This window comes from Myotis nattereri, assembly GCF_964212035.1.
Source record: "Myotis nattereri genome assembly, chromosome: 4".
Lineage (NCBI taxonomy): Eukaryota > Metazoa > Chordata > Mammalia > Chiroptera > Vespertilionidae > Myotis > Myotis nattereri.
The window spans coordinates 101,939,742-101,954,941 of NC_138079.1; the positions used below are offsets into that span (position 1 = coordinate 101,939,742).

General features: G+C 47.2%; 1 protein-coding gene across 2 annotated transcripts in view; it reads right to left on the reverse strand.

Moving 5' to 3' along the window:
* Nucleotides 1-14,723, reverse strand: part of MAPK8IP3 (mitogen-activated protein kinase 8 interacting protein 3) — a 58,925-nt gene extending 44,202 nt beyond the window's left edge. For both annotated transcript variants that reach the window (XM_081088699.1, XM_081088698.1), the window contains exon 1: nt 14,327-14,723. In XM_081088699.1, the coding sequence (XP_080944825.1) occupies nt 14,327-14,641 (315 nt within the window). In that variant the 5' untranslated portion in view covers nt 14,642-14,723. The remainder of the gene's footprint in view (nt 1-14,326) is intronic.
* Between the last annotated feature and the right edge of the window lie 477 nt (nt 14,724-15,200).

Consider the following 15,200-nt stretch of genomic DNA (forward strand, 5'->3'; position numbering starts at 1 on the left):
GAGAGAAGAGTAGGCAGGGCTGCTGTGGCTCTCCAGACAGTCAGAGAAAAGGGGGACTTGGGGACAGGTTCAGGGGGTGAGCCCAGGACGAGCTGCCACTGCCCACTGCTCCCCAGGTTGCAAGTCTCATGGGACCCTTAGAGTTTAGGAGATGCAGGCTTGTGGAGGAAGAAGAGGGGGAAGGGAAAGGCACGGGTGTGCTCCCAGAGGGAGAGCGTGCCTGGAACGCCTGATCATTTTTTAACAAGGGCCCTACATTTCCATTTTTGCACTGGGCCCTACAAATGTAGCTGGTCCTTGTGATAAGTTTCTGAGCAAAATTATTATCAAACCAAATGAAAGGAAAGCTCTCTGAAAAATAAAAGGCCCTCTTTAAAGGTTATAGGAGCTACCTTGACACTGAAAGTGGCTTGTGAAGCCAGGCTCTGGAGGGGGAGGGATGGGCACTGCTGCCACAGACGCCACCAGCTATAACTCCTACAACAGCCTCGAGGGGGCGCTGTTAACTCCTCAACATTACTGAGTAGAAGAAAGGACTATTATTGAGAAATTTCATTTGTAGTGAGAACAAGTATCAGCTGCATTAAGACAGAGTTTCTCAGAAGATGGCAATACGAAACTGATCGTTGATTTCTGGTGTGGGGTATCTGGAAATGTCGATTAAGTTGTGTTGGCCATGGCTGTGCTTACCATAATAACTGCACCCGTCTCCCCCTCGCCCCCACACACCAGGCCCGAGATGCTTCTTCCTACAGCAGCTACTCAAAGGTCTTTGTGCTGGAAACTCGGGGGTGGGGAGGCAGTGGTCCTGTTTGAAGGATGGCTTCCTCTTTTTTTTTTTTATGTATCTTTATTGATTTCAGAGAGGAAGGAAGAGGGAGAGAGAGAGAGAGATAGAAACATCCATGAGAGAGAATCATGGATTGGCTGCTTCCTACAAGGCCCCCCCCACTGGGGATGGAGCCCACAACCCGGGAATGTGCCCTTGACCAGAATCGAACCCGGGACCTTTCAGTTCGCAGGCCAACGCTCTATCCACTGAGCCAAACTGGCTAGGGTAAGGATGGCTTACTCTTGCAGAGACTCTTGAGAGGGTGGCAATCCCAGAGGAAGCAGGGGGAGGAGGGGGGAGTCAACTTTAGACAGAAAGACTGTAGTAATAACATCACATGCACTTTAAGTACAATGAAGAAAATATAAATGCCCCACAGCCAGGAAAACACACAAAGTGGGGCAGCTGTACAAAAAGTAAAAATAAGTAGTTTTGATTGATTGTGGATATAACCAACATATGCAGAATGAGCAAATGCTCTTAGTTGACTGGTAAGGATTTTTTTAATTGAGCAATTTTAATTCCTATTACTTAAAAAAATTAGAAGAATGGCATAAACAACATATGCTTTTATAGAAAAATCAGATGGGAGTGTTAAATAAAAAGGAGAGTATTTTAAAATTTAAAAAAATTCTAGCATCCGAGTCAGTTAAAACTGGGTGACATTCTTGCAGGTGTGTGTGTGTGAGCGTGAGTGTATGAGTGTGCAGGGCAGATGTGCGATCACTTTGCACACAGTATTTGTGACCTTATTTACTCACTCATTCATTAGAGCATCTTGCTACGTCAAGAAACACATTCCACCACTTCCATGTTTTGTAGGTGTGTGCTCCACTGTGAGCATGTGTGCGTGGCGCTTGGTTTACTCAATCTATCGCCTACTCTTCTTTAAATTGTCCATTATATAGTTACTACTGGTGCATCTGCCCAATGGCTTCCTACCATCGAAGGCTGTGGGTGCACACTGCTGATGACTCTTCAGATGGGTATCCCAACTCCCACACCCGCAAGGTGGGGGTCCCCTTTCCCAGCCAGAGCTCTCTCCATGTAGCTTAAACATCGCTGCCAATCTGACAGGTGGGAAAATGGCCTAGCATAGTTGTCTTAAGTTTCAGTTCCTTGATTACTAGTAACATTGAACATTTTTTTCATAAAATTATTGGTCACATACAATAAGTTCTCACATAACATCGTTAATAGGTTCTGCGACTTTAAGTGAAATAACATAGAATGAAGCCATTTACCATAGGCTAATTGATATAAATAAGAGTTAAGCCAGTTGGAGAAAGATAAATATCACATGATGTCACTCATTTGTGGAATATAATGAACAACATAAACTGATGAACAAAAATAGATCCAGAGACAGAGAAGCATTGAACATACCGTCAAACTTCAGAGGGAAGGCAGGGGAGGGTGGGAGAGGGGAGGTAAGAGATCAACCAAAGGACTTGTATGCATGCATATAAGCATAACCAATGAACGGACACTAGGGGAGTGAGGACATGTGCTGAGGGATGGGGGTGGCCTGGGAGAGGTCAATGGGGGGAAAAGGAGACCTATGTAATACTTTAAACAATAAAGAATCTAAAAAAAAGAGTTAAGTCCTAAGGCATTTCATCAATGTTGTAAGAAAATAACTTTGAAAAAAAAAGGACATTTTTTGAGGACCAGATGTATACTTCCTTTGTGGAAAGCTCATTAGGCTATTTGTCCAATTTCCTACCATATGTTCATATTTTCCTTAATGACTTATAAGGACCTTTATTATACCTATTCACAAATTTGTTGGTCTTATATGCTGCAAATACTTCTGTACCATTTACTTATTTAACAAGTCATCCTTTCCTCATTGCTTTGAAATGCCACCTTTATTATAAGCTAAGTTCTAACATATATTTCAGTCTATTTCTGAGTTACAGCATCTGTTAACAACTGATATATATTCACCCTCTTAAATCTCCTTTTCAACATTTTCTTGGTTTATTCTTCTAAATTAACTTGAGAATCATCCTAAATCACTTACATATTCATTTATTTTTAATATATTTTATTGATTTTTTTACAGAGAGGAAGGGAGAAGGATAGAGAGTTAGAAACATCGATGAGAGAAAAACATCGACCAGCTGCCACCTGCACACCCCCTACTGGGGATGTGCCCACAAAGTATATGCCCTTAACCGGAATCAACCTGGGACCTTTCAGTCCGCAGGTCGACACTCTATCCACTGAGCCAAACCGGTTAGGGCTACTTTTTTTTTCTTTTCCAATAAGGATTGTGCATGTTTAGAAAGCACCAGTTCTCTGGTCCTCAGGAAGGGGTCCCTGCTTTTGGTGAGAAATGCTTAGAGCTAGACAGGGGATGAGGTGAAAACTCACCTTGAGCCAGTGAAGAGCTGTTTGACGGGGCAGCTGGGGCTGGCAGAAGGAAAATTCTTTCTTTAAACTGATCACTATCCTACCTCTGAGCTATACCACTGAGGTTTTTTTATGAAGAAAAGGTTTCTTTGGTGCTAGTGCCATTTCACTAGAATTTTCCCCATCTATAGTTCATCATATTACCTGTGATTGGTATTTGGGAGTCAGCTAAAAAGATTTTCAAACTAAAGACAATGTATGAAAACCCACCCCCAGATTCTTAAGGTCAGACAGACTTTTCCTAAATCTACCCTGATAGGTGATCATTCAAATCCAACATATTCCTAACCGGTTTTGCTCAGTGGATAGAGCGTCAGCCTGTGGACTAGGGGGTCCCAGGTTCAATTCCGGTCAAGGGCATGTACCTTGATTGTGGGCACATCCCCAGTAGGGGGTGTGCAGGAGGCGGCTGATCAATGTTTCTGGCTGTCTATCCCTCTCCCTTCCTCTCTGTGGAAAATCAATAAAATATATATTTTTTAAAAATCCAACATAGGGACATTGCCAAAAAGCCTTGAGTACCATAAAACAATCCGCATGCCTATACAGTCTTCATGAAGTTGGCCCCAAACCAGGTCACATGCAGAAATCCTCTATGACAGTGGTTCTCAACCTTCCTAATGCCGCGACCCTTTAATACAGGTCCTCATGTGGTGGTGACCCCCAACCATAAAATTATTTTCGTTGCTACTTCATAACTGTAATTTGCTACTGTTATGAATCATAATGTAAATATCTGATATGCAGGATGTATCTTCATTGTTACAAATTGAACATAATTAAAGCATAGTGATTAATCACAAAAACAATATGTAATAATATATGTTTTCCGATGGTCTTAGGCGACCCCTGTGAAAGGGTCGTTTGACCCCCAAAGGGGTCGCGACCCACAGGTTGAGAACCGATGCTCTATATTTTAAGGCCTTTCAGCATCAGAAAATATAAAGACATTGACCTATAGAGGAAACATCTATGTAAACTGTGTATCTGACGGCCTCAAGGCCAAAGGCCAAAGAAACATTAGGGATGGAACCCACTGTGGATGGGTTGATGCACAGAACATTTGTGATTCTTTGGCCGAGTAGAATCCTGAAGCCGAAGAGACAGGCCCACAGGGTGGGAAATGCTCAGTCCTTGGTAACTGACATCCTTTCCATCCTTTAGGCCAGCGGTTCTCAACCTGTGGGTCGCGACCCCTTTGTCGGTCAAACGACCCTTTCACAGGGGTCGCCTAAGACCATCCTGCATATCAGATATTTACATTACGATTCATAACAGTAGCAACATTACAGTTATGAAGTAGCAACGAAAATAATTTTATGGTTGGGTCACAACACGAGGAACTGTATTTAAAGGGCCAGAAGGTTGAGAATCACTGCTTTAGGCACTACCAGCTAACAGGGGGTGAGTGCTCACTGGAAGCAACTCCTCAGATGAACAAAAAGTCCCAAGAAACCCACAAGGGACTACCAGCAGACTCAAGAGGACCCCAGCCTGGGCAAGCCTTTCCTGCCCTGCCCGCTCCCAGAGTGCCAAGTGGGGTGAGAACCACTGCTGTCCATTGGGCCGGTTCTTTGGTCCCAGAGGTCAGCAATGTACCAGACAGACCCTCAGGGGCTCCGAGTTTTAAGAATATGTTACAAAGATAATATGGTGCTCTACCGCTTAAAAGAAATCCTCCTCTTTCTTGCCATCTTGAAAAGATTATTTCATAAAGGTAGTTTTAGTTAACAAAATTGCAAGTTAGTCACTTCACTGTAATGGAATATGCAATGCAATCTGCACCAAATAATATAAGGAATAACTAATGGGAAGGAACCACTGTTCCTTCCCATTAGTCCTGGCCAAGACTAAACAAATACTTAATCTTTGCTTTTTATGAAAAAACTAGAGACCTGGTGAATGAATTCGGGGATAGATTTTGCATGAACTGAAAATTATCTTGACAAGAATAGTTGATGGAGCTGGGAATAAAGCAGGAGCTTTGTGTTGGTAGTTAAATAAATAAATGAGGAAAAGAAGTTGCAAATTGAAGTTCTCTTTCAACACAAGGAAGAGTAGCTGGGCAGGTGGGGAGAGATGTCAGCAGGGAACTTTAAAAAACTTGGTTAAAGTCAGAAAAAAGTCAATAGATTTTTCAAAGAACAAAACACTCTTATTTACAGATCATTTACTTTAGACTAAAAAGAATCAAGAATTCTCAGCAGTGGGGGACAGGGTAGAGTGGAGACTAAAAGTCAACAAAGAAAGTCTTCTGTAAGAAAACTAAAAAGCTTTCAAGGAGAATCTGACTACAACAAAATATGAATGGAGCTGAGAAGAATAAAAACTTAACTCTCAGCATTTGGGTTGAGTGGGTCTACATGGTGCCTACTGGATTATAAAATGAGACGTAGTACATCAGTCCTCCAGAGGCATGAATAGAGCAAAGTGAACACTGTTTACACGTCTTAATTACACATACTATGGATTTAGAATTATCATCTGTCTAACCAAGTCTAATTAGAATGTCATGTAGCACATGAAACCCCATGGATGCTTAAGGCAACTCTTATAGCTATCCTTTCCGTATCCAAAGAAAGCAATGACAGTAATTATACAATTGGAAACCCACCAGCATGGCTTATCCTTAACATCCTATATAATAAAAGGGTAATATGCAAACTGACCCTAATACAGAACAACCGGAATGACCAGTCGCTATGACGTGCAATGACCACCAGGGGGCAGATGCTCAATGCAGGAGCTGACCCCTGGTGGTCAGTGCACTTCCACAGGGGGAGTTCCGCTCAGCCACAAGCCGGGCTGAAGACTGCTAGCGCAGCGGGTGGTGGGAGCCTCTCCCACCTCCTCGGCAGCGCTAAGGATGTCCTACTCTGGGGAGTGGGCCTAAGCCATTAGTCGGACATCTCCCGAGGGCTCCCAGGCTGCCAGAGGGATGTCTGACTACCAGCTCATTCCCTGGGGAGCAGGCCTAAGCTGGCAGGTGGACCTGAGGGGTCCCAGACTGCGAGATGGTGCAGGCTGGGCTGAGGGACTCCCAAGTGCATGAATTTTCGTGCACTGGGCCTCTAGTCTAGATATGAAACACCCAATTCCCACTTCTAAAGACAAATACCCACAGGAATCTCTTTTTAGATTTGTTTCCAAGGTATATTCCCCCCTCTCTCCAATTAATTTTAAAATTAAATTCAACTTTGGTTTTCAGAATTTGCTTTTTGGTGAATTTCACCAAAATAATCTGAAATAACCTGAGTGTGGGCTCTTCCAAAATCTAGGAATCAAAGGAAGCTTTTCTCCACATGCCATGGAATGAGACCATTCTTCCCATTTTAAACATAAAAACAAAGTTAAGAAGCTGACTTTTCATGTCAAATATCAAATTAAGACAACAGAAGCCGGTATTCCCAATTCCCAGAATACAAGAGATGACTAGGTAAGCAGAATGTCATCACTGGAGTTTTGATAACTTTCATAACTCAAGATTATTTTAATAGCAAAGTAAATTAACATATTAAATTTAATTCTTCCCTCTTAGGTGTCCTTTAAGCTGGGTCACACATAGGAAATAACTCAACTCTGGCTGCTTAGAAATGAACCTAACAGGAATCAGAGATCTTGTTCTTTCGCATTATTGATTATTTAATTCCTTCCTGGGATGAGGGCATAGAGTGAATTTCTAGAAGAAAAATGCTTGTTTTGGTCTTTTATGTTAGGGCAGGCAAAGTGGCAGACACTGGGGATGCTGGGTGCAGGCGTCTGGGCTTGGAGGAGACGCCCTTCTCCTGATGGCTGATTCCTGGTACTCACAGGGACTTCCTGACATGATCAAGTATTTACTGAGGGCTCACAGGGGACACTGAACTCCTAAGATCTCAAACCACGGATGTTCTTTTATAGCTTCCTTTCTCCATTTCTCACAACTGTGTCACCACTTAGACCTAGAATGCAGGTGAGTAGAGTAGGACACGAGCGTGGGGGGCCTGGAACTACAAGAGCTGCCCCCGACCTGCTGAGTGACACCAGGGAGAGGGCAATAAGGGCATTTCTCTATCCAAGTATTAGACATGTTGAGAGACCAGCTGCTGCGCAGAAATCCAAGAACCAGGTTGACCTCATAAAAAAAGCAAAGGTTTCTCACGTTTATGTTAAAGGGGCTGCTGGGTCAGCATCTGCCTACAAATGATCCCTACAAATGGCACTGGTTTAATTCACATTAATTTTCAAGAATTGGTAAAACAGCTCCGGTGAGTGTGGCTAGGTGGTTAGAGCATTGCCTCGTGCACCAAAGAGTCTCTGGTTCGATTCCCAGTCAAGGGCACGTACCTGGGTTGCGGGTTCAATCCAACCAGGTCAGGGTGCGTGTAGGAGGCAACTAATCGATGTGTCTCTCTCACATCAATGTTTCTCTTTCCTCCCTTCCACTTTCTCTAAAAATCAATGGAAAAAATATCCTTGGGTGAGGATTAACAAAACAAAACAAACAAAAAACAACAACAAAAAACCCAACTGGTAAGACAGGAAAAATACATATGAGTGTATATTTATTTATGTTATGTATTAAATACTAACATATGCTTTACATAGTAAATATATAGATAGATAGATAGATAGATAGATCGATCGATCATGTTTGGTACCTGGGGAAATAAGAAAAAAGAAGATAAAACTAAAACTCTAAATGTCCCATCCTGGAAAAAAATTCCCTGGGAGAAATTATTCTCAAGTAAACATTCTCCAAAGCAATCTTAGTAGTTTACACTGGCTTCTTAACCTCCTAATACAGCGTCTACCTTGCTCTTGCGCACTTCAGTAGGAGACATGCTAAGGACGCTCATAGCTCCCCATCCTGTAGACAAAGGCTCCTGTCCAGACCTGAACACTGTAAACTTGAGACAGGCCAACAGCCACAAGCACAAGCACCTGGGGGCTTCTGCCTGGTCTGGGTGTTTGCTTCCTGGTAGAGAGAAGGGGTAAGAAGGCCGGGTGGGTAAGGAATCCAAAGGAACAGGAATCCGAGCTGAAGCAGAGTAGAAGGAATGGCACTCAGCGAGCACGGAAAACATGAGATAATCAGAATCTAAACTTCCTAACCCCGTCTCCCCTGTCCCACTGAACTTGGCATTTCCCAAATCTCTTGCCCAAAAGGGACGGTCTACAACAGTCACTGAAGAAAGACTATGTGGCCCCTCCATGTGGCAAATATTTCATTTCCTTGGGATGAGACCTGTCTTCCTTGGCAATGGGGATGCTTTCTTAGGACGCGCTGGACCCGCGCAGGCCACCAACTGGGAAGTGCCGAAGGCATGGAACTGACAAAGGCAGGTTAGGGAGCAGTGATGCTGCTACTCCCTGACAGGAGAATGGACCTGCATCCACACAACGGGACTCCCCTCAGCACGAAAGGAATGAATAAGAGGGGAACACTAGCAACTATCTGGATGAATCTCAAAATCATTCTTCTGATTGCAAGAAGCCAGGCTCCCTCCCACCCCCACCCCCCCGAAAAAGTATACATTCCACGATTCCATTCACACAAAAGTCTAAAAATGCAAATTAATCTACAGTGACAGGAAGCAGACTGATGTGATCAGGGGCCAGGAGAAGCAGGGAGAGATTCCTGATGGGCATGAGGAAGCTTTGGGGATGATGATAATCATTATCTTTTTTTTTTGTTTTCAATCCTCACCCAAGGATATTTCTTTCCATTGATTTATAGAGAGTGAAAGGGAGGGAGGAGGGGGAGAGAGAAATATCAACGTGAAAGAGACACACTGACTGGTTGCCTCTTGAATGCGCCCCTACCGGGGCTGGGGAACCTGCAACCCAGGTACGTGACCTTGACTGGTAATCGAACCCGCAACCCTTTGGGCCATAGGTCAACAATCTAACCACTGAGCGAAACTGGCCAGGGCATGATCATTATCTTGATTGTGTGGATGGTTTCTGGATGTTGATGTGTCAAAACTCATCAAATTGCACACTTTAAATATGTAGTTTAGTGCACCCTCCTCAATAAAGTTGTTAGAAAGGAAATAAGGAAACAAAGAAAAGAGAAAGTTTTAATTCTATGTCATAAGCACCAGACAATTTCTAGGTGCTGGGATTTCCCTCCAGACCTCTTCTCAGCCTTCGGAGAATTTCATCACCTCTGTTGTTTCCTAAATAGCTGGTATTCTTTTTTTTTTAATTTTTATAAATATAGTTTAGAGAGGAAGGGAGAGGGAGAGAGAAAGAGACGTCAGTGATGAGAGGGAATAACTGATCGGCTGCCTCCTGCACGCCCCACACTGGGGATCGAGCCGGCAACCTGGGCATGTGCCCTGGCCAGGAATCGAATCGTGACCTCCTGGTTTATAGATTGACGCTCCACCACTGAGCCATGCTGGCCAGGCAGCATTCTTTTTTTGTTTTGTTTTGTTCATCTCACATATTTTCTTCTGTCTGGTCTCCTGTATCAAAACCCACTGCTTTGGGATCTCCCCTCTTTCTGGGACATGTTCACTGGAACAACACCACCACCTTCTTTCTAAGCATCTTCCTTTCTCGCCTGAAGCTGAGGAACAGAGAAGTCTGCTGCCTGCCCTTCCAGGGAAGTGACCGAGCCAGGCTGTGCCAGGCTGCGGTGCCCAGTATGACAGTCGCACCACAAGCGGCTATTTACACTGACATTAAAGTGAAGTAAAAATAAAAATTCTCTTCCTCAGTTACATCTGAGTGTCAATGGCTCTGTATGGCCATGGGCTACGGAATTGGACAACACAAACCTGGAAATTTCTATCATCACAGGAATTTGTGTTGGACAGATGGTTGCTTCACACTCAAAGAGCAGAGAGTCCTTGACCTTCAGGAACTAAACAGTCAGCCGAGTGTAGTGTGCACAGAGGCAGGGGGAAGCTGCTTCCCCGTCATGGGCACTCACAGATGACTAGCATCTCTTTGGGGTGGGGGGATGGTGATGGAGAAAAGAACCAGAAGGGCACTGCCCCCTTGGTGAAGCAGGAAGCAGGTGTAGGGACGCTGGGGAGCGAGGCACAATGCGGGGTCTGCTCCCCGGGTTGGGGCAGGCCCCGCACTGTAGAAGGTCTGGAGTGGGCCAACTGGAGTGATTGGGGACCATTCACTCTCGACAAGCAGTTAAGTCATTTAAGCAGCCAGCATCTGAATGTGCTCCATGCAGTCTCTGTGCCAGATGTGCACAAGGACCAGCCACCAGAAGGTTCCCGCCATGGCAGGAAGGGGCCCAGCAGCAGGGCTGCAGGCCAGAGGCCTCCATACCAAGAGCAGGCACCTTCCCCACATGTTCACCCTGGCTGGAAAGCGCCTCTCTCTTCTCTCATGTGCCTATCCCTCCCCCCACCCCCGCTTTTGGGGGGAGGCTTTGATATACTCCTGGTGACTCTGGTACATCTACAATGGGCCAACATTTGGAGGCAATTAGGAAAGGCAGCTCGGGCCACCACATCTTAGTGGTTTCATCTAAAACAAACACACAATTTTTAAATCTCTCTTAATATTACAACATGGCAGAAGAAGAAATCACATACCCCGTCCAAGCAGTGGTGAATTCACTATTTGTAATGTTAGAAACAGGAAGAAAAACTTCTGATTCAATGTATTAATTCACTTATGAAAAAAGGCAAAATGATCATTTCTATAGAGTAGTATTTCTATAGAGCTCCCCCTACCCCCTCCAGCGTAATCCTATCCACATGCTCTTGTATGAAATGGATTACTATATATAACTAGGAATCAGTTCTGGGTCAGACCTTCCTCCAGCTGGATGCCTTTCTTATACAGCACCAAATGCCGCAGTATCCGCAACAACGTCCACTTGGGTTGCTTGTGATGAGTTGGGGGGTGTTGCTAGTAGTTTCTTCAGGGCAAAGAAGATTTTAAGGCAAATGATGGCTACTAAACTCACACTCAAACAGCAGAAACCTGTCTCTTAAACATTATTTTTTCCCATAAGCTAAGTGCCTGATCATTGCAGAAAAGAAGAAGAAAGAAAGGGCTCTTTGCTGCCGGGGACACAGAGCAGGTGGAGCCCTCTACTGCCTCCCGCCTCATGTTACTACCGAGGGCATCTATTCATTCTCCAGCTGCCCCTGTCAACTGCCCATTTCCAACCTTTTCTAAAGAATTTTGTGCATTTTAAAAACTTTCAGCATTTTTTAGGCCTCTGTAGAAATTGCAGACGCCAGCAATAAGTCCAATTAGCTCTGTAAGCTCGAGTGGGATTCCCTGGTGTCAATAACAAGGGCAAAACCTACACAAGGAGAGACGAAGATGTCCAGTGCTTACCGACCAAAGCTGCCCTGCCAGTCCATCAAGGTGCTGCTCCCTGACTCCGCTACATCTGCCTCACAGCAGATCCCAGAAAAACAAGAGCCAGTGATGGGACTTGGCACCTGAGCTGAAAGTGGCTTTCACCTGGCAACCTACTCACTTTACAGGGGCAGTCACTGCGGCCAGAGAGGGGAGGACTGGTCACCGGGCCTGCGGCTCCCAAGGGCAGGGCGGGCGCTCAAGCCAGCGTCTGTGGACTCCAAGGCTCAGGCTCTCTCCCCGGACCCCACTATCTCTCGCTCCTATCACTCCCATCGAATGAGCAGTCCCGGGACCAAGGAGCCACCCTAGAATCAGAACATGCTTGCAATCTCTTGCTGTGGTTATTATGGGCAAGAATTAGAGGACAGGTTTATTTGCTCTGCTCCAGCCATTAAAAAAAAAAAAAAAATCAGAAGATTCTGTCCACTATGAAGGCTGCAGGCGGCTCAGGTTACCCAGCTCTGACCAAGCCTTCCTGAGCAGAGTGGTCGGACGCAGGAGCTCTGTGACCTGAACATGTCTGCAGCCTGTGACGTGCCAGCTCTTGAGTTACCGGACACACATCTGTGATCTCAGTTCCTGCCGAGAAAAAGCCCAATCCACAACGCACAGTGGTTCTTCCCACAATACTAAAAACATGCCTGCTGGGTTTCATAAATGACCTAGAATGCTAAAAGGGTTACAGGATGTAGCCCTTTCATTTAGTAACTTTACTTGCTGTCTTTCCAAGGGTGGACATCTCATCACAGCCTCGATGCTGGCTGGCCAAGCATTTGCTTCGTGGCTCTCTGCTCAGGAAGCGCTGTCTAAAAGCTGGGGCCATGGTGGGCTTGGGCTTCAAAGGCATCCTCCTCCAAACCACATGCGCACCCCCCACAGCTCTAGTCCAAGGGAGTGGAGTTGGGGGACCAGAAACATACTCACTTGAGCTGCACAGAGCAGACTTCATCCATGCAGAACTAATTGTTAAGCCGAAAGGATATGATGCTTGGCCTAATTGTTGTCTAACTTGGTTTTCCCCTTTTAGCTCCTTCTCATCCACTGTGTTGACCACTTAGGTACTGAAGCAAGAAAACAAACCTATCTGAAACCTCAGTTAGGCATCCAATGGCTGCCAAGAGTGGTCAGAGAAGGGGAGGTGCACTGCCCAGCACTAGAGAGGCAGCCATAGCCGATGGGTGGGCAAAGGGAGCCCCAGTGCTCCAGTTTTCAGGGGTACAGCTCTCTAACCTCTCACAGCAGCGTGACAAGAAAGGAAGAGCCCAAGCCGGGAGTCAAGAGACTGGGTCCTTGGTCTGGCTCTTCCAGGGCCCAGTCCCCCAACTTCACAGAGCCAGGTCCTTCCCTTGTAAAAGCCTAGGGCCACTCCGAACGCTAAAATCTTATACGCTCTTGCATCCCCTTGAGAGTTTTAAATCAATTCTGGTGGAGCTTGGCACCCCAATCAATACACAACAGTTTCTTGACAGACGCATAAAACCAAAGCAAAATAAATCACTCTAAATAGGAATAATACAAGGCATTGTTACTTTTTATAAACATGCTTTAAACCAAACTAAGGCATAAATCACTCTGGTTCAATAAAAAGACAAAATAGCGAAATAATCTATTTCAATACTGTACTAAAGTCAACAATGCATTCGGCGAAATCAATTGAAAAGGAGTTTAACTCATGTAATAAGAAGTTTCCTATTCATAATCAAAGAGCATCACCTAATGCCTAGAATAACAGAATGCCAAGTCTCAGAGACCATCTAGGGTTAACTGACTCATTCGACTGATGGGAGTCAAAATGCAGACCAGGCAGGCAGTGTGGACAAGGTCACAAGGGCAAAGCAGGCACGGGAACCCACATCCCCCATCTGCTTGGGTCTGCCCCACGGTCAGTGCTCAATATCTGATGGCGAATGAAGTTAAGTGGTGCCCCTACCAGGCACCGTTCTTCTAACTGGTTCACAAACAAGTGAATCCAGGTTATGGAGATGTCCTAGAACACAAGCATTTCAAAAGTCTACTTTTAGCTCCTTACAAGCCAGACTGGAATTTCTCAGCCTTTTCCAGCTAAGCCAACAATCCTCCCAAATGAGGAAATCATGGGGCAAGAACCACCTCTGGAAACCTGGAGTCTTTCCCACCTGGAACCAGAGCAGCAGCCTACCTGCAGCTTTAGTTATGGGTTTACATCAGTTCTCAAACTGACCCATGTCACAGACCTTCAAAACACTGGGTTAGGGACAAGGAAGAGATGTGCTGACAACGGACGGGCGCCTTCAGCTACAGAATCATAAAAGTCTCAGAAATCCCTTTTCTGGGAGGGTTTAGAATTGCAGCAATAAGATGTGGGTCTAGGAAAGCGGTTTGCGAAATACACAAAAGCAAAAAGAATTGGGGGTCGGTAACGAGTGGGGGATGCGGAGGAGAGACCGAGGCCTGGCCCGAGGCTAGGGGATGCTTAGGCTGCAAGCTCCCCCTGTGCCGCCAGCTGGCTCCGGGCTCCGGGCTCCGGGCTCCGGGCTCCGGGCTCCGGGACGGAGCAGCAGGCGAGGAGAAAGGGGAAGCCACAGCTCAGCCCCGGGCCGGGCTAGGGGTCCCAGGACTTGGGGGGCCGCGCCGGGCGGGGCGGGAGGGCGGGGCAGGGTCCCCGGGCCGGGCGGTGTCCCGGGCGGGGCCGGGGGCGGGGCGGGGCGGGGCGGGGCGGGCGGGGAGGACGCGGTCCGCGCGGGTCCCGCGCGGCGGCCCACGCACCTCCTCGGCCTGCTTGCGCAGCGCCTTCTCGCGCTCGTACTGGGTGAGCAGCTGCTCGTTGTCCTCGCGCAGCAGCTCCAGCTCCACCTCGTGCTCCTGGTTCTCGCTGAGCACCGAGTCCAGGTTCTCCAACACGTTGACCACGAGCGGCATGAGCTCCTTGACAACCTCCTCGTCGTAGCAGTGGATGAGGCGCTCGAACTCGCGGTAGATGGAGCCCGCCAGGCCCGACACCCGCTCCGACATCACGGAGCCGGAGCAGTAGTCGTCCTGGTACACCACTACGCCGCCCTCGTCCATCTGGATCTCCATCATCGCGGCCACCGCCGCCGCCAGCGCGGCCCGCTGTCCGCCGGCGCGCCTGCCCTCCAGCCCCGCTGCCCGTGGCCCGTAGACCGCGGCCCGTCGCCTCCGTCGCAGCCGCTATCGATGTGGCCTCAGGGCTCGGCCGCCACCGCCGCCGCTGCTGGTGCTGATGCTGCGACCGTCACTCAGGGGCCGGAAGTCCTGCCGCCCGGAAGTCCCGCCCGCGGGGCAGAGGGGGAGGTGCCCGCCGGTCCCGCCGCGCCGCCGCGCCGCCGCGCCGCTAGGGGTCGCAGGGGCCGTCACGCAGGGGGAAGCTGGTCTCTGGGCCTGAAGCTCCGCGGAGCTGGGCAAAGAGCGTCGGTTTCTTGTCTCTTCGGTTCCTCCCGCTCGTCACACTTACCGTTTCCCGTCAGCTCCCAGAGTCCGGCTCGGACACTTAAGTGGCTTAGCTTATGTCCCAAGAGCATAGGCAGACAGTTGTGTACAGTTTCAAACTTAAACGAGCATCCGCACGCCCACCCTTCCTTCCGAGGTGACCACGGTGCTGACCTGGTGCACCGATTTGCCC